Genomic DNA, 22,830 nt, shown 5'->3' with positions numbered 1-22,830 from the left:
ATCATACCTGTTAAATGATTTAAAAATTGGAGCATGTATTTTTCATTTATTTGTCAATAATTCTTAAAGAAAAAACCTGACTGGTGTGATAGTTCATCCCAGAACTCAAAAAGCTGAGGCAAAAGGACTGGCATGAATTGGAAGCCAGCCTTCGTCTAGCCAGTTCTGGGACCCTGCTTCAGAGCTGCACAGTAATACCTTGTCTTAAATGGACGTCTCTGGAATGTAACAGCAGTTGTGCACAGTGGGTGCTGAACACCGAGGTGGGAAGTGGCTTGCTTATCATTCCTATTGCATGCCCTCTTAGAGGAATGGACTTGTATCTCACTCCCATATTTCCTTTTATAAGAAGTTTGTTTTGTTTTTTAATTAACTAACACTATGGAACCTTCAACAAAAAGTGAGTCGATGTCAAGTTGACAAAAAGTACACTGGGCTCTGTTAGTATTAACCATAGCAAACAGACGCTGGAGGTGGAGATGTCCTCTGGAGCTACTGTCACTTTTTAACATACTGAAGAAAATCTAGTAACTAAAGAGCTTTTGTTTAAGATGACTAAGTAGACGCTGCTGCATATAAAACTAGGCAAAAGAGCAAACAGCTCTGAAGTCAAGACAAAAAAGGTAGGCACCTCAAAGCTGGTCCTTTACAACACTGTATTTCGTTTTGGACATTTTTGTTGTGAGCCAGCCTTTAATGGCTGAACCATCTCTGCATCCCGGTGTATGTTCTAAAATGTGATTAAAAGTCATCTGAACAATGACAAATAGCTTGCTCTCGCTGTTCCCTCCTACTTTATCTCGTTGCTTTCAGGTAACTTACATGCATGAGGAAAATCAAGGTCATTGCTGGGGTTAAACAGAAATAGGCAAGAAGGTTGTGGGGAAAGGACAGACTACACTACACACCAAAGCGACAGAGGGGCTGCTCCAAACAATGGAACCTCCACTTTTCAACTGAGCGCAGCTGAAAACTGGCCTGTATTTCTCAGAGACTGTGATTTCTCTGACAGAACAGGATCCTCGAAGCTCTCAGACTACACCCTAAAAAAAAGTCCTTGTAGACCAGGGCAAGAACTATGAGCTATGGAGGGGTAGGACTCATTCTAGTCAGATTCACTTTGAACCAGAAAAGTCAGGAGAAAAGCAGAGACTGGGTGGCTGCTACACAAATCCAGACCTCAAACCAGCAATGGTCTGGCCTAGTATAGCAGCAGTACAGGGGATAAGCAGGTCATATCCTGTAAACACTGTAAGAGAAACAACACCCAGGGGGTTGGTAAAACTGTTTTGAAACAGGGGTGAGTTGGGGAGATGGTCTTAAGATGATGACAACTAATTCTACTTTTAAAATATTAGTTTACAATTTCAATATAAATGGAACCCTTTAAGCACTTACATGAGCATGTATATCTGAAGCCCAGGAAGACAGATCGACATGAAGACACTGGGGTGTTACCAATGGTAGATTATACGGAGTTAAGACACTGGATAGATGATGTGGTTGATAGGCCTAACTACTGGGGGATTCCTGTACCCGTAGCACTAATGCTACCAGACACCTCCCCGGAAATGCAGGACTTGAGACCAAACCAACCCTTCTCCAGACGCAAGTCTCAAGACGCCCAGTGAGAAGAGACAGGAAAGGTTAAGACAGTTCTAGATAGAAGAGAAGCCCAAGGGCTGAGCCTGGAAAATGTTTGAGGACGCTCAGAAAAGAAGGAACCAGAAGAAGGGTGACAAGCAGTGGTCAGTGACACAGACTGGGAACCTTGAGCAAGGGGACGGGGAACGACATTAACCTGCAACTTCTGAACCTGTTTTTAGTACGCCTTGCTGGGAAATGACTGAAATATTTACAGTTTTCTACACGTAGTAAGTTCACGGCTTCACCAAGGCAGACACTTCCAGTCTGAGCACCAACCTCGCACCTCGGCTGCCCCACAGCATCTTCAAGGGCACACAAACGAATTTTGTGGCACACTTGAGAAACAGAAGCTCTGAGTTAGGGGCCTGCATGACAAGTGGTACAGCTGAGGCATTTCCAATGTGCCACAGAGACCATTAAAACCAAACAAAAACTAGAAGCATCTCAGGGGATACTGCAGATACATTTTGAAGAAAAAAAAAAGTTAGCATTACCAGCTAGATATAGGGAAGAGAAACCAAGGCAGATCCTAAATCATGATGGTTCAGGACCATGACCGGCTAGAACCCACAAGTTTCCACCCCCCACCATTCTCTCTCACTTCTGCTTGTTTCCCGCCACTCAGCCTCATCCTTTGCTACTCCTTGCTCACTTTAAGTGGGAAATACCCCATGTCTCAAGTTCAAGGCCACCCTGGAAAACACAGTAAGACTTATGTGGAGATAGAAAGAGGAGGAGGGAAGAAAGTTGTGAAAAGTGTTAATGTTACAATGTTCTTCCTAAGTGTTTAGGACAGAGCCCTCAGAGCTGGTGAGATGGCTCTGTGGGGAAAGGTATTTGCCATTAAACCTGACATCTCGAGTTGAATCCCTGGAACTTGAATGGTGGGCATAACCAGTCCCTGAGATGTTGTCATTGACTTCCACAAGCACTTATGTGTGTATACACATACACACACTGTTTTAAAAGTGTAAAAACGGGGGGGGGGGGTTGTTGATTTAGGTATGCATTGTTCTAGGGATTTAAATTTGAAAAAAAAAGTTACAGAACATGAGTTACTAATGGTATCCAGTGCTACTTTAAATTACAAAGAATTTAGAAAATAAAGAGGAAAACTAGTTCTTTTCCTATTCAGAACAATCATAAAGAAAAGCAAAAGTGTGCATATACCCAAGATGACTTAAGCCTCCATCCACGAATAAACTGGTAAAGAAAATGCAGTAGTGACATGGAGTGAGATACTACTCGGGCATAAAAAGAATGAACGCTATCATTTTCAGGAAAGCGGAACTGGTGGTCACTACGTTAAGTAAAACAATCCAGATACAGAAATACGATCTCTCACTCAAGTGAAGAAACTTGAGTTGACCTTGCAGTATGAGAAAGTTGAAGAGTAGTTAAGAGAGGTAAACAGGGTGAGGAGGAGGGGAATAAAGAGCTGGCTGCAGAAGGATGAGCTCTCGTGTGCCATAGCAGTGCAGGTCCCTCTGCACACAACCTACAGTGCATTAATTATGAAGAACCGGGAAGAGTGAGTCCTCTTCAGTAAGGATACACACGGCAACAATCGCTAGATCAGTATACATGTACACATGTGTTTTAATGTCATACTGTGCTTTGTAATTGTAACTTAGAATATATATTTCTTGTTAACTAAAAATAGAAAGAGGTAGGTGGAGGCGGGAAAGGGGAGAGGAAGGAGTACAAATGCTACCACTTCCAGACTGCTGTCCCTGCAATTCCCACAACCGACCACTAGATGGAAGCAGCCTACAGTCCAGCGCCCAGCTGTGAGGCCCTTTTTTTCTTTCCTTCCACGTGAGGTTAAGTTAAGCAGTACTCACAGGGTCTATTACTGCTGTTTCCCCCTTCTCTCCCTCCACCCCATCCTAAATTTGGATCATTTGAGGTCAGAATATCTATCCTAAATCTGGGCCATAACTTCTGGTGGCAGCCTATATGAAAGGACACGGAAGAAGGAAGCTGTGCTTGCCCAGGCTGGCCTGGAACTCACTCTGCTGATCCACCCACCTCTACATGAAGTGGGATCTAAAGCTGTGGGATTAAATACATGCACCAGCATACCTAGCCCATTTTTACTTTTAAAAACTAAATTCTTGAAAGGCCTTTCTTCAAAATATGACAAGTGAAAGACCTCTATATTACTCATAACACCATGAGGTCCTGAGGAGAGACTAGATTACCATTAGCTACCCTTTCTCTGCCAAGTGGCAGATTTTCTTATATAACTAGTGTAGGATGATGTCATACAGGTGAAGGCAGGTACAAGATAGAATGAGGCCTGTCACTGGACAAGAAGGAAAGATGGGCGGGAGAAAAAGTTTGCAGGGGGGAAAAAGGAGACTGGAGGAGGAAGCCACGGAGAGAACATGGAGGCTGATGTTGAGATTCTACTCTGCACCTTTACAGGTTGTTATGAATGTTCTTAAGGGATGGATGTGTACAGGGCTTTGTATGCTTAGGTGGGCAATTGTATCTTATCAATTGGATCAGAGGTTATTGTGTTGTGTGTTCTTTCTTGTGGTGAATTAAGTTTAAGAGAGTGTGTGGCGGCTGGGACACTAAGCCACCACGGAATTAGATGTATATTTCTGGCATGGTGGCAGCCTGCCTTGGGGACTGGATGGGTAGAGAAATTGTTGCCAGACTCAGGGAGAGGCCTTCGGCAGTGTGATATGGGATGGAGCAGAGCGGGTGAGAGGCTTTGCTGACTGAGATGAAGATATCTATCAGACATCTTGGGGCACTGTGGTACCGAATCTAGTCGGAATAAAAGACAGCATTTTATTTTTTATAATTTTACAATAACTAGTGTTAAATGGGGAAAGTATATAACTATCTTTTCTATAGTTGAGAGAGTCTATCTAAAAATTAACTGTCATGCAATCAATTATCTGATCAAAATAGTTCTGAATATTCCAACTTATTTCTCAATGGAAAATCTGAATATTAATGAGTCAATACATTTAAAGTAATGCAGGTCAAAATAATACTGGCAAGTAAGTGACAGCACAGAACAGAGGCTGATGCTTCATTTTAATGAACAGTAAGTAGATGGTAGAAACTACAGTCCTGATTTTCAAGACTAGGAAAGAAAGGTAGAAAGAGTGGCCATGGGAAAGCTGCCCTCCTGACACGGCCAGCCTCTGCCTTCCTGAGTGGAATCCAACCAGTGTTCCAGACAGAGACGGGTCAAGCGTTGAGAGGAGAGAGGCTAAGCAGCCTCACTACTAGCTGACAGCAGCAAACAGAACACAGGAGCCATAGCACCAGCAAGATCCTCCACCAGAGAAAAGGCACAGTGAAAAGCAGCCATGACTCCAAAGGACTGCTGACAGGACACTGGGACCAGGCCAGGGATTAGTGACTTTTCCATTGAAACATACTGTGAACCAGGGAAAATGTAAACTTAATAAAAACCATTAGCTTATCTGGAAGTAACATTGCTATGAATAATTATTTGTTACTGAGTTATAAAAAGGGAGTTTTACCTTCATGTATCATTCCAAATACTATGTCATCAACACTGTGATGGCTGACCTTGGTTGTCACTTGACTACACTTTGAAGTATCTAAAACCCTAGCAGCTGGGTATCATTGTGAGAGACTTTTCTTGGCTAGATCATTTGAGGTGAGAGATCTACCCTAAATCTAGATCATTTGAGGTCAGAAGATTCACCCTAAATCTGGCCATTCTTTCTCAGTAGCAGCCCACATAGAAGGACATTGAAGAAGGAAGTGTTAGCTTTCTGTCAACCTTCCCTCGCTCTACTTCTTTAAGATTCCAAAGTGGACTGGAAATTAGCAGCTCTTTAGGACTTCCCTGGAACTCTAACACCAGATTGTGACTTCAAATACATCCAGTCTCACTGACTGAATAACTACTGGATCCTGGCCTTACTGTCAGGAAACCATCACTGTTATACTATTTGGACTAAAGTCTAAATAATATTAATAATTAATAACTGCCTCTTTAATAAACTCATTACTGATATATAGACATATATTTATTCTGCCAGTTCTGTCCAATAAAGAACCCTAATCATCAAGAGACACAGAGGGCAGTTTGACAAGTAAAGACAAAGCCTTCCTAGAAAGTCTGTGTTACCAACTGTCCTAAGAGCCCTGGTCAGTTTGCTGAGTGGAAAAGGGTACAAGCTAGCCCTGAAAGCCTAACTACGTCCAACAGACTCTCAAGAAGGCTCCGGGCTGCCTGACCCCTAGAGATTACTTCCCATTCTCTATGTTCTTTAACAAATACATACTTAAGAGATATATAATTATGAACCTGCAAAAGAAAAGCTGTGTTCATAGCTGTAGAACCAAAAACCAAAACAAAAATCCCACCTCATTCATGGTTATACCTTACTCCAGCCCTCTCACCCAGTAAAATGTTTACATTCCTCTTTTAAACATGAAGGAATTGAAGAAGTGAGATCTCGACTTACCTGAAATTATTACAGCCCAGCACCACACCAACAATGTTCTTGCCAATGTCATGCACATCACCTTTAACAGTGGCCAGCACAATGGTGCCTTGGTAAGGGTCCTGCAAAGTGAGGCAAGCAGTTGAGTATGCGTTAGGGGTGGGGTCACCAGGAAAGACCATCTGGGTCTCAAGAGCCACAAGGGTGTTGGTAGAGGAATACCATAAGCACCTCAAAGATAAACTGGGGACCCAACGCTCTCTACTTGAAGCTCTGTGCCTCCCACAAATTCAAAGGAGGCCTCCCTAGCATGTTAGAACAGGGATTTCAACTGAGCTCATAGGTTCTAGCATGTGAAACAGAGTCAGCATCCTCATACAGAAACATTCGTACAGCAAAAGACCATATCTTAAACCCTGAAATTGCTGAGGTATTGCTGAGAGCTGGGGGGGGGGGGGAATTGAGAGAGAGAGATTAGGTGACTGCAGATTACCTCAGATTTTGAAAGAGCCTAGTGCAGGGTGTATAAACATCTTTCTTTCCCTGGAACAATACATTTGTACAATGACAGCAACAAGAAAGTGATGGGAAGAAAAGGCATGCAGGCAAGCATCATCTCTCTAATTCAGCCAACCGCAAATTAAGATTAAGAATTTACAATTCTGGTGTCCAATGTTGTCTGAATTTCACAGAGTTCTAAATAAGTAAAAGGCTAACGGCTGATTCTGGTGATGTAGCCAGGATGAATGGGATCTACACGTAGTACAAGGGCACACCTAAAACATATTCAGGAAGGGCTTTCTAAAAGCAAACCTGCTTCCTCCAAACCTGACTCAGCAGGCAGAGTACCTGCTGCGATGGGCCTGAGTTCAATCCTCTGAGCTCACAAACAGGAGAACACCCTCATCAAAGCTTTACTGACGATGTTCCCAACCTCAGAAAAGCAAGTCTTTCAGGTTTGCTGAAAGAGGCCCCAGGCCTGGACTAAATGACTTGCCTCTTCTTCAACCGAACCATTAAGCACCCTGGCTTCTTCTCTTTCTTTTTCCATGAAAGGGATAAGGTGGCCAACAGCCTTCTTCATGACACGGGCTGACTTTATAACCTGGAAAAAAAGCAGAGTTGGGCACCATTAGCAAACCATCACATGACTGCCAATGTTGGTCTCTTAAGAATGTCTGATTTGACGTTCCTGGATTTCTATAGTGAGAAATTTACCTTGTCTCTGAATTCAATGCATCTTTTAAGTTTCATGTTTCAGTACAATTCATCCCAGCATTCTATGAAGAGGATTTTAACTCACTTAAAACTGAGGTTTACGAAGAGGCCCTCTGAGCTTTTTACATACTTCAGAGCCCCGTAACTAGATGCTCATCCACGACTTGCTAAATGATAGTTTTAAGTACTTGCAATAATAAAGAATTATGCCTTTACTTAAAACATACTATTTAAAGCCCTAATATTTAAAAGAGTAACATTATTTTCAAAATATGCATTCTTAAAGATGACCACTGGCTTTTCAAGTCAAATATTAGTATTAATATTACATTTATCTTAGGTGGGCACTGAGGTAAGAGGTGGTATGGTGTCAATAGCCAGCTTTGACATCGAGGAGGTAAACTGAGGCAGGCAGCAGGTGGAGGTCAGTGCTGAGAGCAGTTGATGGGCAGTCCAGATACTGATAGGGGTTGCTTAAAATGGCAGCCAGTGATTAGAGAAATTACTCAGCAGATTTTTCTCTATGGGAACAAAGCTTAATTTACTGGGGCTGGCACTCCCTATAGCCAGTGAAAACTCTGAACTTTTTTAATTCCTTGGGGGCAGATAGAAAGAAAAGGAAAGAGAAAACTCTTTCTCAGGTTCTCTCCCTCTCTTCTCTCTCTGACTCTAATAACTTTATACATACAAACACATACACTTACATACAGACAGACATGTACATATTCACACATAGATTGGATGGGGCAAGGCTCCAGCAAGCAGGCTCCAAGCATCCCGCACAGACGTACGTAACACACACCACAACTGGTGGATGGGGCAAGCACCAGCACGCACGCAGACAGGCTTTACACATATACACCATACAGACTGGATGGACGAACAAAGACCCAACATATCCCCACACAAACTACACATGTACATACACATGTATACATAAGTACACATACATACTTGGAGGTGGAAGGAACAAAGTTCCAACAAGTTTATTTTTTCTCTCATGGCTTATATATCCCAGCAAAATCTTTCAAGTCATATAAAATCATGTGATTACAAATTAGTTTTTTCTAGTAAATGACTAAAAATACGAGTACGTAACCCAATAATTTTACAAGAAGTCACATTAAAAACTACAGGTAAAGAAAACAAAATGATTCCCCAAAATTCACACACATTTGTAACTAAGTAACTTGCTTTAGATGAATGAAGTGTGAGCAAACAGGTAGTTTTCTCAGCCAGCTTCTCTTACTGGCAGGCAGCAATTTGCAGTTACAAAGAAATGACTAATTATTTTATTACTAATCTTTAAAAGTAATCTTATAAGAATCTTAAGGGAATCACAAACCTGAACTTTTATATAAAAATGAGTCACATCTACTTTAAATTCTAGGATGTACATCTACTCATCTCATCAGTAATTCTTATTTAATCAAATCAAAAAGCCGAGGGCAAAAGTGGGTACAAGATGTCAGTCATCACCAGTCCAGCCTCAGTGAGACACATCAGCCAGTGCTGCCGTTGTTCTTATTCCCTGACCATAAAGGGTCCCTAGCTTAACTAATAAGAGTGTGCCTTTCTGAACTTCCAATTATTCCCTAAGATTTTCTATATCAGAGCCAGTAGCAAAAAACATCTTAACCTCGCTTCACTAACTATTTTTCCAAATGCTTTCCAAGAATGGTGGTCATGGCTCTTAAGTTCTTTCCCAGGGTAGTGAGTGAATCATTAATCTGCTCCATCAGCAATGCCTGAATGAGATCAAGCACTACTGTTGTGAGGACCAGAGACACTGCCCAGGAAAGGACTGGAAACCCCTTAGAGTTTTCATACAGTTCTTGGATTGAGAGGGATATGAGGGCAGCAAGCAGAGCAGAACTCCATAACAGCATGACGTCCTCAGGGTTGAGCCTCAACTGACCTACACCCATCGTGGCTGTGCTAACTGGTGGGCCGCATTCTATGAGTTCTAAAGCCATCTGTCACCTCCTGCATGGCCCCTGGCAGTATGGAAATACAGAAAAGAAGACTGTGGTGCTAAGAATGCCTGCAAGCTTTCTAGTCTATATACACTGTGAAGATAGACTGGCCAGGAATGGTTCCTAAATATACCCAGAGAAGGAGTGACCAAATAATGCTTTCAAGTTCTGTCTATTCTGCAACCTCAGAAAACACTATTTACTGAAAAACAGAAAAAAGGGAATGTTAAAATTTCTCTCTAGTGGGATGTATGTGTCACATCTTATGAAATGCTTATTAAAGAGAAGTCTGTGTTCAAAAAATTTAACTGGAGATACTTAGTTATAGATGAAGCTCACAGGATAAAAAATGAAAAATCTAAGTTGTCAGAAATAGTGAGAGAATTCAAGACTACAAACCGACTGTTGCTGACAGGGACGCCTCTTCAGAACAACCTGCACGAGCTCTGGTCCCTGCTAAACTTTTTGTTACCAGATGTGTTTAATTCAGCTGATGACTTTGATTCCTGGTTTGATACAAATAATTGCCTTGGGGATAAAAAACTAGTTGAGAGGCTTCATATGGTTTTGCGTCCATTCCTTCTTCGTCGAATTAAAGCTGATGTTGAAAAGAGTTTGCCTCCAAAGAAAGAAGTAAAAATCTATGTGGGTCTTAGCAAAATGCAAAGGGAATGGTATACTCGGATATTAATGAAAGACATAGACATACTGAACTCAGCAGGGAAGATGGACAAGATGAGACTGTTGAACATCTTGATGCAGCTGAGGAAGTGCTGTAACCACCCTTATCTCTTTGACGGGGCTGAGCCTGGGCCTCCCTACACCACAGATATGCATCTGGTTACCAACAGCGGCAAGATGGTGGTGTTGGACAAACTGCTCCCTAAATTAAAAGAACAAGGTTCAAGAGTACTAATCTTTAGTCAGATGACAAGGGTATTAGACATTTTGGAAGATTATTGCATGTGGAGAAATTATGAGTACTGCAGGTTGGATGGACAGACACCCCATGATGAGAGACAAGACTCCATTAATGCATACAATGAACCAAATAGCACCAAGTTTGTATTTATGCTAAGCACACGTGCTGGTGGTCTGGGCATCAACCTTGCAACTGCTGATGTAGTAATTTTATATGATTCAGATTGGAATCCTCAAGTTGATCTTCAGGCTATGGACCGAGCACATAGAATTGGACAAACGAAGACTGTTCGAGTGTTCCGCTTTATAACTGATAACACTGTGGAAGAAAGAATAGTAGAACGTGCCGAGATGAAGCTCAGACTGGATTCCATCGTAATTCAACAAGGGAGGCTTGTAGATCAGAACCTGAACAAAATTGGGAAAGATGAAATGCTTCAAATGATTCGACATGGTGCCACACATGTGTTTGCTTCAAAAGAAAGTGAAATCACTGATGAGGATATTGATGGTATTTTGGAAAGAGGTGCAAAGAAGACTGCAGAAATGAATGAAAAGCTCTCCAAGATGGGTGAAAGCTCACTTAGAAACTTTACGATGGATACAGAGTCCAGTGTTTATAACTTTGAAGGAGAAGACTATAGAGAAAAACAAAAGATTGCATTCACAGAGTGGATTGAACCACCTAAGAGAGAAAGAAAAGCCAACTATGCTGCAGATGCGTACTTCAGGGAAGCTCTGCGTGTCAGTGAGCCTAAAGCACCCAAGGCGCCTCGACCTCCAAAACAACCAAATGTTCAGGATTTCCAGTTCTTTCCTCCACGTTTATTTGAATTACTGGAAAAAGAAATTCTATATTACAGGAAAACTATCGGTTACAAGGTACCTCGGAGTCCTGATCTACCCAATGCAGCACAGGCACAGAAGGAAGAGCAGCTTAAAATCGACGAAGCAGGGCCCCTTAATGACGAGGAGTTAGAGGAAAAAGAGAAGCTTCTGACTCAGGGGTTCACTAATTGGAATAAGAGAGATTTTAACCAGTTTATCAAGGCTAATGAAAAGTGGGGTCGCAATGATATTGAGAACATAGCCAGAGAAGTAGAAGGGAAAACTCCAGAAGAAGTCATTGAGTACTCAGCTGTGTTCTGGGAAAGATGCAATGAGCTCCAGGACATAGAGAAGATTATGGCTCAGATTGAAAGGGGAGAGGCAAGGATTCAAAGAAGAATAAGTATCAAGAAAGCACTAGATACAAAGATTGGACGGTACAAAGCACCCTTTCACCAACTAAGAATATCGTATGGTACTAACAAAGGGAAAAACTACACGGAAGAAGAGAACCGCTTTCTCATTTGTATGCTTCACAAGCTTGGCTTCGACAAGGAAAATGTTTATGATGAGTTACGACAATGCATCCGAAACTCCCCTCAGTTCAGATTTGATTGGTTTCTCAAGTCCAGAACTGCGATGGCGCTCCAGAGGAGGTGTAATACCTTAATTACTTTGATTGAAAGGGAAAATATGGAACTAGAAGAAAAGGAGAAGGCAGAGAAAAAGAAAAGAGGACCAAAGCCTTCCACACAGAAACGTAAGATGGATGGTGCCCCTGATGGCCAAGGAAGAAAAAAGAAGCTGAAACTATGAATGCGTTTTGTCTTATAATCACTAACTAGTAGTTCTTTAATTTACGGGTCTTCATAAGATGTTCTGTACAGTGCTCAACTGTTACTGTCATTCAGAGACATGAGGTCATCTGCTTACTGAGCTAGAAACATAGTATGTAGTTTCCCTTTTTTAAATGCAACAGCTGTGCTGAAATTTTTTTTATCATTAACAATTGAAGTAATAAAACAGGCTTCATTTATTAATTAAAAAAAAATTTCTCTCTATTTTGCCAACCTGAGGTAGAAACATTTTTCCAGCTCCAAAAAGATCACCAACCACTTTCATGCCATTCATCAGGGGCCCTTCAATTATATTCAGAGGCCGGGGGTATTTTTCCCGGTTTAACCTGGCTTCTTCAGTGTCTTCAACAATGTGCTTTTCAATGCCCTTAAAAGAAAAAAAGAAAGAAGTAAGGGAAGGGAACAACAGAAAACTGTATTGAGGCCAAAACCAAAGAATGAATCACACAGATACTTAGAACATGAACCCCAGATCAGCCAGCCAGAGTCTGAGTCCTTGTTCCATCACCGACACAGCAACTCACTAAGTTTTGGTTTCCTCACTTACAGAAACAAAAGTACCAACTTCATGTTTGTGACAATCACTGTGATATAATTTATCTTCGGAGCCTAGCTAATAATAGGAGGTAAGTACACAGGAAAAAAAAAAAAGGTATTAGTGAAGAGGAGGAATGTAGCTCAGCGGTAGAGTATGTGCTTAACATGTGTGGAGGTCTGGGTTCAAACCTTAGCAACTGGCTATATGCTGATAAATACACACATCTATGAAATGTATCTGCTCAATGAGGTATGGTAGTGCATGCCTTTAATTCTAGCATTCAAGAGGCATTGGCAAGAGAACCTCCTTAAGTTCAAGGCCGGCCAGGGATACACAGTAGTGTCCTGTCTCAAATAAATAAATCTGTCTCTTCTCTCACTATAACACTTGGCTAGAACAGGATTCAACAGGATAAAGATTGTTAAAAGGTGAAGTTCAAAAGTGACAGCAACGAAAACAAAATAAAACAAACAAAACAAAATACCATGGAATTTCTTTCCCACTTGCCTGGCCACTGCTAACAAGCCTTCCTCCAAAGCCCAGGATCCTCAAGAATTGGAGGATACAAATAGTCGACAAACTGAAATATGTGGCTCTCAGAAGAATTAAAAGTTGAATTCTAGAGCCTCACTACAGGGACTGGGGAGGGTTCTTGACCTCAGAACTACGAATTGTAAGCCCTGGTTATGCGTGTGGGCCTATCTCGCCCACTGCAGCCACTGAGTTCCAGAGCACCGGCCACACCCATCTATGAAAATGGAATTCCCCTTTAGACACTGGCAGACAGACATCTTCAGATTAAAGGCCAACAGTCAAAAGTCTAAGGCATCTCCTACTGCAACTACTGTCAGCAATGGCACCAGGGAGCCAGACTGAGCCACCAGGCTTCCAGGACAGGCTCTAGTACTCACCTTCACAAGAGCATACTCCAGGCGCTCTTCAATCGAGCCATTCCTCCACTCATCTGTCTGGATGACTTTCTTCCCTCCTTTGCCATGAGTCTGAATTAAAATTAAGACCAAGAATTGGATACAGATGGTATATAGTGAACTCTTTGCAGCAATTAAAAAAAAAAAAAATCATTGTCTTATTCTTCCTTTAAGTTCCCGGACCCCAGGGTGTGCAACATGAATCAAGACTGAAGTAAGTGGTGAGAGAGAAAAAGAAACATTTTAAAATTTGAACTTTCAGTAGAGAAAAGTAATGGTTATTTTTTTTCCTTCTTTCCTAAAACTTAACAACTGGCGTCAAAATATTTCCAGGACACAGGGTTACTAACACTCCAGCTCTCAGGAAGGATCAACATCACCACACACAGCTGTAGAGGAGCTGGCAGCCATAAGCAGTCGTGGCCCACTCCTGTCCCTAGCACTTGGGAACCTAAGGTGGGAGGACTCTGAGTGCCGGGCCAACATATACTACATAGCGAAACCTTGTCTCAAAGAATCCCAAAAGAAAGAAAGGCTAGAGTGAAGGCAGGATGTTCCTGGAGGTGGCATCGTAAGATCATCTACCTCAAGATTTTACCCGCATAAGGAAGGGAGAGGAAAACATAAAGAAGGGGAAGTTCTGAGAATGTCTGAATGTATAGGGGCTGGGGCTGAGTGAGCACAGGATGTGTAACAGCAACACGGAAGTTTGAGAGAACAGAACCAACTCAACACTGATGAAGGCCTTCAGAGAACCTCAGCCTCCAGGGAAGAAACCCAGAAAAGGGGCGAAGGCACAATACAAGGAGATTACGCCACTATGTTTCCCCTCCGCTGGTGGCACCAGGTGACCAAATAGGAAATCTCAGTGTTGAGCAGCCAGGTGGCTCACAGAACAAGCACTTGCTGTGAAGCCTTATGGTCTGACCTCGATCCCCAGAAACTGTGTAAACATGAAAGGCAAGAGCTGGCTCCACAGCTTTCAGATTCCCACACGCGTGTCTGCAGGCCCTGGAAGGCAGGGTCAGCTCCTACTACTCAGACCCTGCAAGCCAGACAGAGCAGCTTGGTGACCAGAACCTGAATGACGAATGACTGGCCAGCAGTGATACTGCTGGAGCGACATTTATGCAAGGTAAGAGAGGCCCAGTCACAGAATTTTGTTCAAGTGCAGAAGGGGGAAGATAGTACTCAAAGGTCTGTAGCCAGAGTCACACTGCATTGTTTCTAAAGGACACGCAGAAGGAGGGTAATGTGATCTGTACCGAAGGCCTGATAACAGGAAGAGAGAAAGACAGACAGAAAGCCAATACAGAACAGTGACCATGAAGGACGCAGTTAGGAAGAATGCTTCTTTATTCTTTATTATTATTAGTTATTATTATTGTTTGTATGTTTTCTCAAGAGAGAAAGAAAGGAGGCATAGAGTTGGACGGGTGAGAAAACAGAGAAGATCTAAGAGTTGAAAAGCGGAAGCAGTGATCAAAATATATTGTAGGAAAAATTATTCTCAATAAACCATATATGTGCACATACAAGTAATATATTAAAAAAATGACTAGAGGTAATAATACCTCATTCTACAATGGTTAACTTCAGGGGGCAAGATTGTAAGTGATTTTGGTTTTCTTTTGACTATGATATTCTGCGACTTTTCTACAACTTAATGTGACCTATTTCAAATTCAAAAATCAATTTAGAGAAATCTAGGTTCAGAATACTAAGCCTAGATAAGGTCTATTTCTCCCTCCTCGTCCTAATGTAACAGCTTCTCTAGAGCTATAAAAACCATGGTGATGATGATCAATGACCCAGAGATACATTTGTTCTCCATTTGCTCCTATTCTACGATAAAGGTCCAGTAACTGCCGGTGAGTGGTAAACTCTAAGGCAGGAAGACACTTTTCCCTTTACCTGGGCATATCGTAAGAGTTTCTCAGTAGCCTCAGCGTCTCTGTTCCAGATGAGGTCTTCACAGAGCTGAAGAAGGTCCTTATGGATATCATCGTACACGGGGAGACTGCCGGCATTGACTATCCCCATGTCCATACCGAACTACAGGTAATGAAAAGACAATGAGGATTTCCATTGATACCCTAACTCGGGGATCAGAGGACAACTTTATAACACAGTCAGCCGCTAGTCAACTCTGCTACAGTCTAAAGGCAGCCCTAGACAAGACACAGGTGGAGGGGTGAGGGCACTCTGTTCCACTGAAGCCTCATTTAAAGGAGACAAAGCAGGCTATCCTGCAGGATTCATTTTGTAAGTCCTACTCTAAGTCAAAGTTACACTGCCATCATTTTTGTTTCAATTATTTGAAAACTCTTATGTGTGCAAATGCACACACTTACCATGGCACATGTATGAAAGTCTGAGGACAACATGGAGTGTTGGTTCTTGCCTTTCATATTGTTTCGGCAAGGTCTCTCTCTTGTTTACCACTAGACATGCCAAGCTGGCGCTACAATCTTCCAAGGACCCTGTGTCCATCTCTCATTCTACAGTAGGAACTACTACTACACTTAAGTTTCACACAAGCTCTGAAATTTCAACACAAGTCCTCAGACGCATGCAGTGAACACCTTACTCACAGGGCCTTCTTCCCAGTACCTATGTCAAAATTGGTTTCACCGTACCTTGATTGCATGATAAAGGAAAACACCGTGCATTGCTTCTCGAATGGCGTCCATCCCTCGGAAGGCGAAGGATAGGTTGGAGAGACCTCCACTTATTCTGACTCCTGGTAATGTTTCCTGGCAAGGATGTAAAAGCATGAAAAGACTCTCTAGTTTGCAAAAGCCACCATCAGCCATAGCTTGCAAGCTTTGTACAAAGGAAAAGTAAAAAGCAAGAAAGTGCAAAGTAACTGACTCTAAGCTTGTTAGGGACGAAGCCCAGTCTGCCACATTGCTGTATCGTGTGCTCTGGCTCCTCTTGTACCATATAACCCACCACCTCTTCAGTGTCACAGAGGCCCTGAAGCACAAACGGCTTTTCCTGCTAGACTTTAAACGCTGCGGGAAAAACACGACATCTGATTCTACCTCCACTACCTCTATAATGACCATGGCAGCGCATCGCAGAGGAAGTTACATGACATATTTGCTGAATAAATGACCGGGGAAAACAAAGGGTTAGGTGAATGCATCTGTAAATGCACACACGCATACATTCCTGACCCTTGCAAAGCTGGAAGGATTCAGTAACTTAAATGAACAAGCTCTCTAACCCACCACAGTAACTCTCACTCAGATACAGGCCTAAATGTCCAGGAAGACAGCTTACCACTGTGTAGTCATTCTACTCCTGGACACACGCTACAGACAAACTCAGGCACACGTGGTTAACTTGTCAGGTTGGTGCAAACGTAGTAAGATTGCAATGTTGAAATCTGTTCCTTAATGTTAAAATATACTCTTGATAAATGTGGTTATGTGATACACTATTTTAGTGTGCAGTCCTGTTTTATGAGTTCCTGCTAATGATTTACTACTCGCTGTTAAGTTTATCTACCATATTTACCCATCACTCAGCAACATACTGCTATTTGTCAAAAATCTTGATAATGCTTTGCATGTCGGAAATATCCACAATCATTAGGACAGAAAACTCTTTCTAGGAGTTACTGAATTCTAAAGCACTGACTACGCAAACATGCTTACTACATGTATTCATTTGGAGGAATACGTAGACAAGCCAGAATGTATCAAGAGGTCAGAACATAACCTGCAGGAGTCAGTTCTCACCTCCCCTATTATGTAGGAGCTGGGAATCAAATTCACATCACCATGCTGAACTGACACCATGCATTTACCCACTGAAGCATCTGGCCAGCCTCAAAACACTTATTTCTTAATGCTAAAAATAAAAAATTATTTCTCATTGGCAAAACCAAGTTGATTATACTGATTCCTAGTCCGATTAATGAAGATCTGTTTGACCTAGCTGTGATTAAATTCCCTGTCTGTAACTGCAATTAACTTTGTGCTGACCTAATACAAGAATGCTCGCAACACAACTGTTCTACACACCAGTTACCAACAGTAGACTGGCTAGTTGTGATTCAGGGAAACAGGAGCGTATTACACGCTGATAAAAACCAGCAACACAGATGAAACTTAAAATGAGGCTGATATGGGCTTGGTGGCACTGGAAAGGGGGTTGGGCAAGAGGTGCGTAAGTTTAAACCATTCTAGGCTATGTAGTGAGATCCTCCATCCAAAACAAAAAGAGGTCGAATAGCATTTTATGACTTGAATAACATCAAACTCAGAGGCCAATTCATGCTGTGTGGGCATAGAGCTGATTTTTGAGACTCCTTGGCAGACTAAATTAGAACTCTGAGGGCCTGTTCCTGACATCGCAGCTGGCAGCGCTAGTCATCAACATACAACCTTATTTTGTGTTTGCGTCCTATGGGATGGAGCGTCCTATGGGATGGAGATGGTAGAGTAGTTAAGAGTGCACGGTGCTCTGGTAAAGAGACAAGAGGACCCATGTCCAGTAGCTCACAATAACCTCTAATGTAGTTCCAGGGAATCCAACACTCTTTTGCTTCCTTTGGCACTTGGAACACATACGTAATACATGAAAGCTCAACCAGGTACACATACATATACATAAATACAAATAAACACACTTTAAAAACTTTATTTGATGTGCATCTTGAATATTAACACTGAATCCATGGCGAGCAGCCCTGTGACTTATGTCTGAATAAGGCGTAACCAACAGCATTTTGTCCACGGGCACACCACAGCTGTCCTGTACTTGTGAACACAAAAAGCACTACCATCGGGACCAGAGAGCATTTTCAAAAATGGAAACCACAAACCAAAGGCAGAACAATATGAAAGGGCACTGAACGGGACTAACAAGACGCCTGCTTACAGCGTAGGAGCTGACTGTCTCTAAGGTTGTCCTCATCTGACATGTGAGGCAAGCCTGCACAGGCCATGTCCACAGCCAACTACAAAAGCAGTGTGGGCACTGACTCAGGTAAAAACTAGAATTTAGAACATGCACTGGCAAACACAAAAAGCAATGGATAATAATATAAACTGAACATGTATATAAGTAATAAAATTACCAAAAAAAAATCTCAGAAACAGATATCAGAATGAGTTACTTCATGAAATTGAAAATTGAAATTTTCCTTAGAAAAGGAGGGATCTATGGGACAGAAGCCTCAGGCCACTTCAGAAAAGTGAAGCTACTATATGGTTCATAAGTACTTATCTCCTGTAGAGACTATATGTTTTATACATTCTCGTGTGTGTTACAAGAGCATTCTATAAAAGATTCAGTCCCTACATTCTAGAAAATGATTTGCTGGGGTTGGGGATTTAGCTCAGTGGTAGAGCGCTTACCTAGCAAGCACAAGGTCCTGGGTTCGGTCCCCAGCTCCGAAAAAAAGAAAAAAAAAAAAAAAAAAGAGAGAGAGAAAAAAAAAAAAGAAAGAAAAGAAAACGATTTGCTAAGGACAGGAAATGTTACTATTCTGAGCAAATCAGTATTGTGAGTTGTAAGCATGCACTAACTCAAGTTGACAGATCTGAGCTCTATCATTGGTAAAGACAGTAAATACCCAGACTTACCTTAATGACTCTCGTTGCATGAATAAAATTGATAGCATACAAGTTATGTTCTTCCATTCCAGTTCCAATGGTAAGGATGTTGGGGTCAAAGATGATATCATTTGGATTGAAGCCCACTTTTTCCACAAGTAGATGGTAGGCTCTAGTGCACACACTGACTTTAACATCTGTTTCTGTTGCCTGAGAAATAAGCAGAAATGTGATTTACAATAGAAAAGCAAAGTGTTATCTATGAAAATGGCATATGTCACTTGTCAAAACCACTCAAATCTCAATGACTGAATTTCTTCTAAAAGCAAGTATCAAACTTTTAAGTGTTCAACTTATCTCAGAACAGAATCAGTTAAAGATTTTATATTTTCAATATAATAATTTTACTCCTTATGTAAAAATTTCATTTATATGTGATACTAACAAATTGGCTTTCTAAAGACAGAAGTGATTAACAATTAAACTCTAAAGACAGATTAAAAAAATAAGCAGCTGAGTATCAGACATGTAATTCTAGCACACGGGATGGAGAGGCAGAACTCTGGTTTACATGCATGAGTGCCAGGCCTCTGTGGGCTACACTGGGAAAGAGTCCTCGAAGTGCGCCACCTCTCCTGACCTGCCCGCAATGTGCCGACTACTCTCGAACACCACTGTTGCTGTCTTGGGTCTCCCTGCAAGGCGGACTGAATGACATGCATTTATTCCCCACACCTGTATGCTTGTTACCACATGTCTCAAGTTGCAACTACAAATCAGTTCTGGGCTCAGCACCCAGGAAAGCAGAGACAAGTGAATTTCTTGAGTTCAAGGTCAGCCTGGACTACATAATGAGATCCTGTCTCAAAACAAAAGCAAAGCTAGAAAGATGCCTTAACAGTCAAGACCCAAGTTTGGTTCCCATCACCTATGAGGAGGCTCACCACTGACTCTTCTTCTGATCTATGGACACTGCCTGCCAATCATGTACATACATACATGCAGGCAACATTCATACATATAAAATAAATAAAATCCTAAAAACAAACAAAACCCTACAAATTATCCTCCTCCTCCCCACTCAAAGAACCCTGAAAAAAAGCAAACCGCAGATTCCAGCAAGGCTCACCGCCCTGCTCCTCAGCCTGTCATACTTAGCCAGGGCCTCTACCTCCACCACGGCTCCACCCTTTGCCCTCACTTCTCCTACGACGTTCCTAAAACCTGCCATGCTGTTGCAGTCTCAGAGCTTTTCCATCCTGTGCCGCCCTACCCGGACGATACAAGGCCTAACTGTATTTCACAGCTAACAAGTTTGGAATCAACTGTCCCTTCAGATCTGCCTTAATCACTTCCTTCAAATCAGCACACCTCCACCCTTCCCCTTTCTCCTTCCCTTGGGGCATCTCTTTCCAGAGACATTAGCTTGGCAACTTACTGTTCTTGGTTATTTTATTCTCTACTATTATCTCCACTAACTAGAATGTCAATCTCACTGGATCCCCATAGACTGTGTGTTCCATACCATGTTGAAGGGATGAGTCAGTGGGTGGGTGGGTGAGTGGGTGAGTGAGTGGGTGAGTGAGTGAGTGGGTGGGTGACTGGGTGGGTGGGTGAGTGAGTGAGTGAGTGGGTGAGTGAGCGGGTGAGTGAGTGGGTGGGTGAGTGAGTGAGTGAGTGGGTGAGTGAGCGGGTGAGTGAGTGGGTGGGTGAGTGAGTGGTGAGTGAGTGGGTGAGTGAGTGGGTGGGTGAGTGACTGGGTGGGTGGGTGGGTGAGTGAGTGGGTGGGTGAGTGGGTGAGTGAGTGAGTGGGTGGGTGAGTGGGTGGGTGAGTGGGTGAGTGAGTGGGTGAGTGAGTGAGTGGGTGGGTGGGTGGGTGACTGGGTGGGTGAGTGGGTGAGTGAGCGGGTGAGTGAGCGAGTGAGCGGGCGAGTGAGCGGATGAGTGAGCGGGTGGGTGGGCGGGTGGGTGAGTGGGTGAGTGAGTGAGTGAGTGGGTGAGTGAGTGGGTGAGTGAGTGAGTGAGTAGGTGAGTGGGTGAGTGGGTGGGTGAGTGAGTGGGTGAGTGGGTGAGTGAGTGAGTGGGTGGGTGAGTGAGTGGGTGAGTGAGTGGGTGAGTGAGTGAGTGGGTGAGTGAGTGGGTGGGTGAGTGAGTGGGTGAGTGAGTGAGTGAGTGGGTGGGTGAGTGAGTGGGTGAGTGGGTGGGTGAGTGCGTGAGTGAGTGGGTGGGTGAGTGAGTGAGTGATGAGTGAGTGGGTGGGTGAGTGAGTGAGTGGGTGAGTGATGAGTGAGAGGGTGAGTGAGTGAGTGATGAGTGAGTGAGTGGTGAGTGGGTGAGTGAGTGAGTGGGTGAGTGATGAGTGAGTGGGTGAGTGAGTGGGTGAGTGAGTGGGTGAGTGAGTGAGTGATGAGTGAGTGGGTGAGTGAGTGAGTGAGTGGGTGAGTGGGTGGGTGAGTGAGTGAGTGGGTGAGTGGGTGAGTGAGTGGGTGAGTGAGTGATGAGTGAGTGGGTGAGTGAGTGGGTGAGTGATGAGTGAGTGGGTGGGTGAGTGAGTGGGTGAGTGAGTGAGTGATGAGTGAGTGGGTGAGTGAGTGGGTGAGTGATGAGTGAGTGGGTGAGTGAGTGAGTGGGTGAGTGAGTGATGAGTGAGTGGGTGAGTGAGTGGGTGAGTGAGTGGGTGAGTGAGTGGTGAGTGCTACTTTTACTCAGTGTTTATCAATTTTGTCAAGAAAGCTGACTTCGGATCAAACCTCCAAACAGCATACCCTTCAAACTGCATTCCGAATTTCTGAATATTGCTAACACAGTGTGTTCTGAGCATGGGCAGAAGAAAAACCAGTAGTCCTTTCTTAGTCCTTTTACGTTTCATGGAACTAATTACCTACTGTCACCTGCAGTCCAAAAATGATAAATGGAAGACCCAGAAAGTAATATTGTTAAGTTTTCAATTTCATGCCAATCTGAGACTGTGAAGAAACCTCACACCTTCAACCATCCTGCTCCATCCCACCTGGGATAGGAGCATTTTTGTGTAACATCTACAAATATATGTTCACTCGATCCTTTTTACACTTATTTATTTTGGGACAGGGTCTCATTCTGTGGTCCTGGATGACTTGAAACTTGCCGTGCTACCCTAGAACTCTCAGAAATCTCCCTGTCTGTGCCCCTAAAGTGCTGGCAACAAAGGAACTGCCACACCTGACGCAGGGCCCTTATTTTACTCAGTGGCTCCTGAGCACAGGACTGGTGACACTGACAAGCTGGGTACACCAGCAATGGCTGTAAAGCACCCTGTGCAAGTGAGAAAAACTGGCATGACAGATACTGTTAACTTCTTCCTGTTCCTAAGTTCCAAGCTTTGTGTGCAGAAAAAAGTACAGTATGGACAGGACAGGACAGGTAAGGGCACATTACTGGGCTTACTGTCACTCCATAAGAATGCGTAACAATGACAAGGGTAGACTCTCAATGTACAAAAAGATGTTCTTAAAAATACATACTCTAGTCTCTAGGAGCCTTGCATGGTGGGAGGACCCCACTGTTGGATGGGAACACTGAGTCTCCTGAAGACCTCTTCAGTAACCTCACTTGATTGGCAAATAAAGACAGCACACTCTGGTAATGTTTATCTGAGCCAACTGGGCACAGAGTATGCAATGTATAGACTGGGGTACTGTTCCATACCAAAGACATCATGGACATGCTCCTAGGATAGGAGCTTTCAGGGCTAAAACAGCTACACTAGGACCGCTCTACAACCTAGGTAAGCCCTTGTCATATTATTCTTATGGTATCTTCTACCCCAAGAACGGTAGCTAGATTCTGGCCACCAAGTAAAAGAAACAGACCTCAGACTGAGGCCTAGTAGAGGCCTCTGTAGGGAGCAGGTCCTACT

General features: G+C 43.0%; 2 protein-coding genes across 7 annotated transcripts in view; one reads left to right on the top strand and one right to left on the bottom strand.

Annotated features, from left to right (window-relative positions):
• The window catches only part of Mtr (5-methyltetrahydrofolate-homocysteine methyltransferase), an 84,840-nt gene that overhangs the window by 18,468 nt on the left and 43,542 nt on the right, over positions 1 to 22,830 (bottom strand). For all 6 annotated transcript variants that reach the window (XM_039096105.2, XM_039096107.2, XM_039096108.2 and 3 more), the window contains 7 exons: positions 18,963 to 19,142; positions 16,002 to 16,118; positions 15,277 to 15,417; positions 13,345 to 13,434; positions 12,110 to 12,262; positions 7,093 to 7,200; positions 6,117 to 6,217 (listed from right to left, as the gene is read on the bottom strand). In XM_039096105.2, coding sequence (XP_038952033.1) covers positions 6,117 to 6,217; positions 7,093 to 7,200; positions 12,110 to 12,262; positions 13,345 to 13,434; positions 15,277 to 15,417; positions 16,002 to 16,118; positions 18,963 to 19,142 — 890 coding nt within the window. The remainder of the gene's footprint in view (positions 1 to 6,116; positions 6,218 to 7,092; positions 7,201 to 12,109; positions 12,263 to 13,344; positions 13,435 to 15,276; positions 15,418 to 16,001; positions 16,119 to 18,962; positions 19,143 to 22,830) is intronic.
• On the top strand, positions 7,678 to 12,089 carry LOC120097928 (SWI/SNF-related matrix-associated actin-dependent regulator of chromatin subfamily A member 5-like). The gene is made up of 2 exons (XM_039096431.2): positions 7,678 to 7,710; positions 9,533 to 12,089. Exons 1-2 carry the CDS (start codon positions 7,678 to 7,680, stop codon positions 11,852 to 11,854), a joined length of 2,355 nt encoding a protein of 784 aa, XP_038952359.1. The 3' UTR covers positions 11,855 to 12,089.

Source organism: Rattus norvegicus, chromosome 17, assembly GCF_036323735.1.
Source record: "Rattus norvegicus strain BN/NHsdMcwi chromosome 17, GRCr8, whole genome shotgun sequence".
In the NCBI taxonomy this organism is placed as follows: Eukaryota; Metazoa; Chordata; class Mammalia; order Rodentia; family Muridae; genus Rattus; species Rattus norvegicus.
The sequence above is the reverse complement of the archived record's forward strand: the minus strand, read 5'-3'. Positions and strand labels throughout refer to the sequence as shown.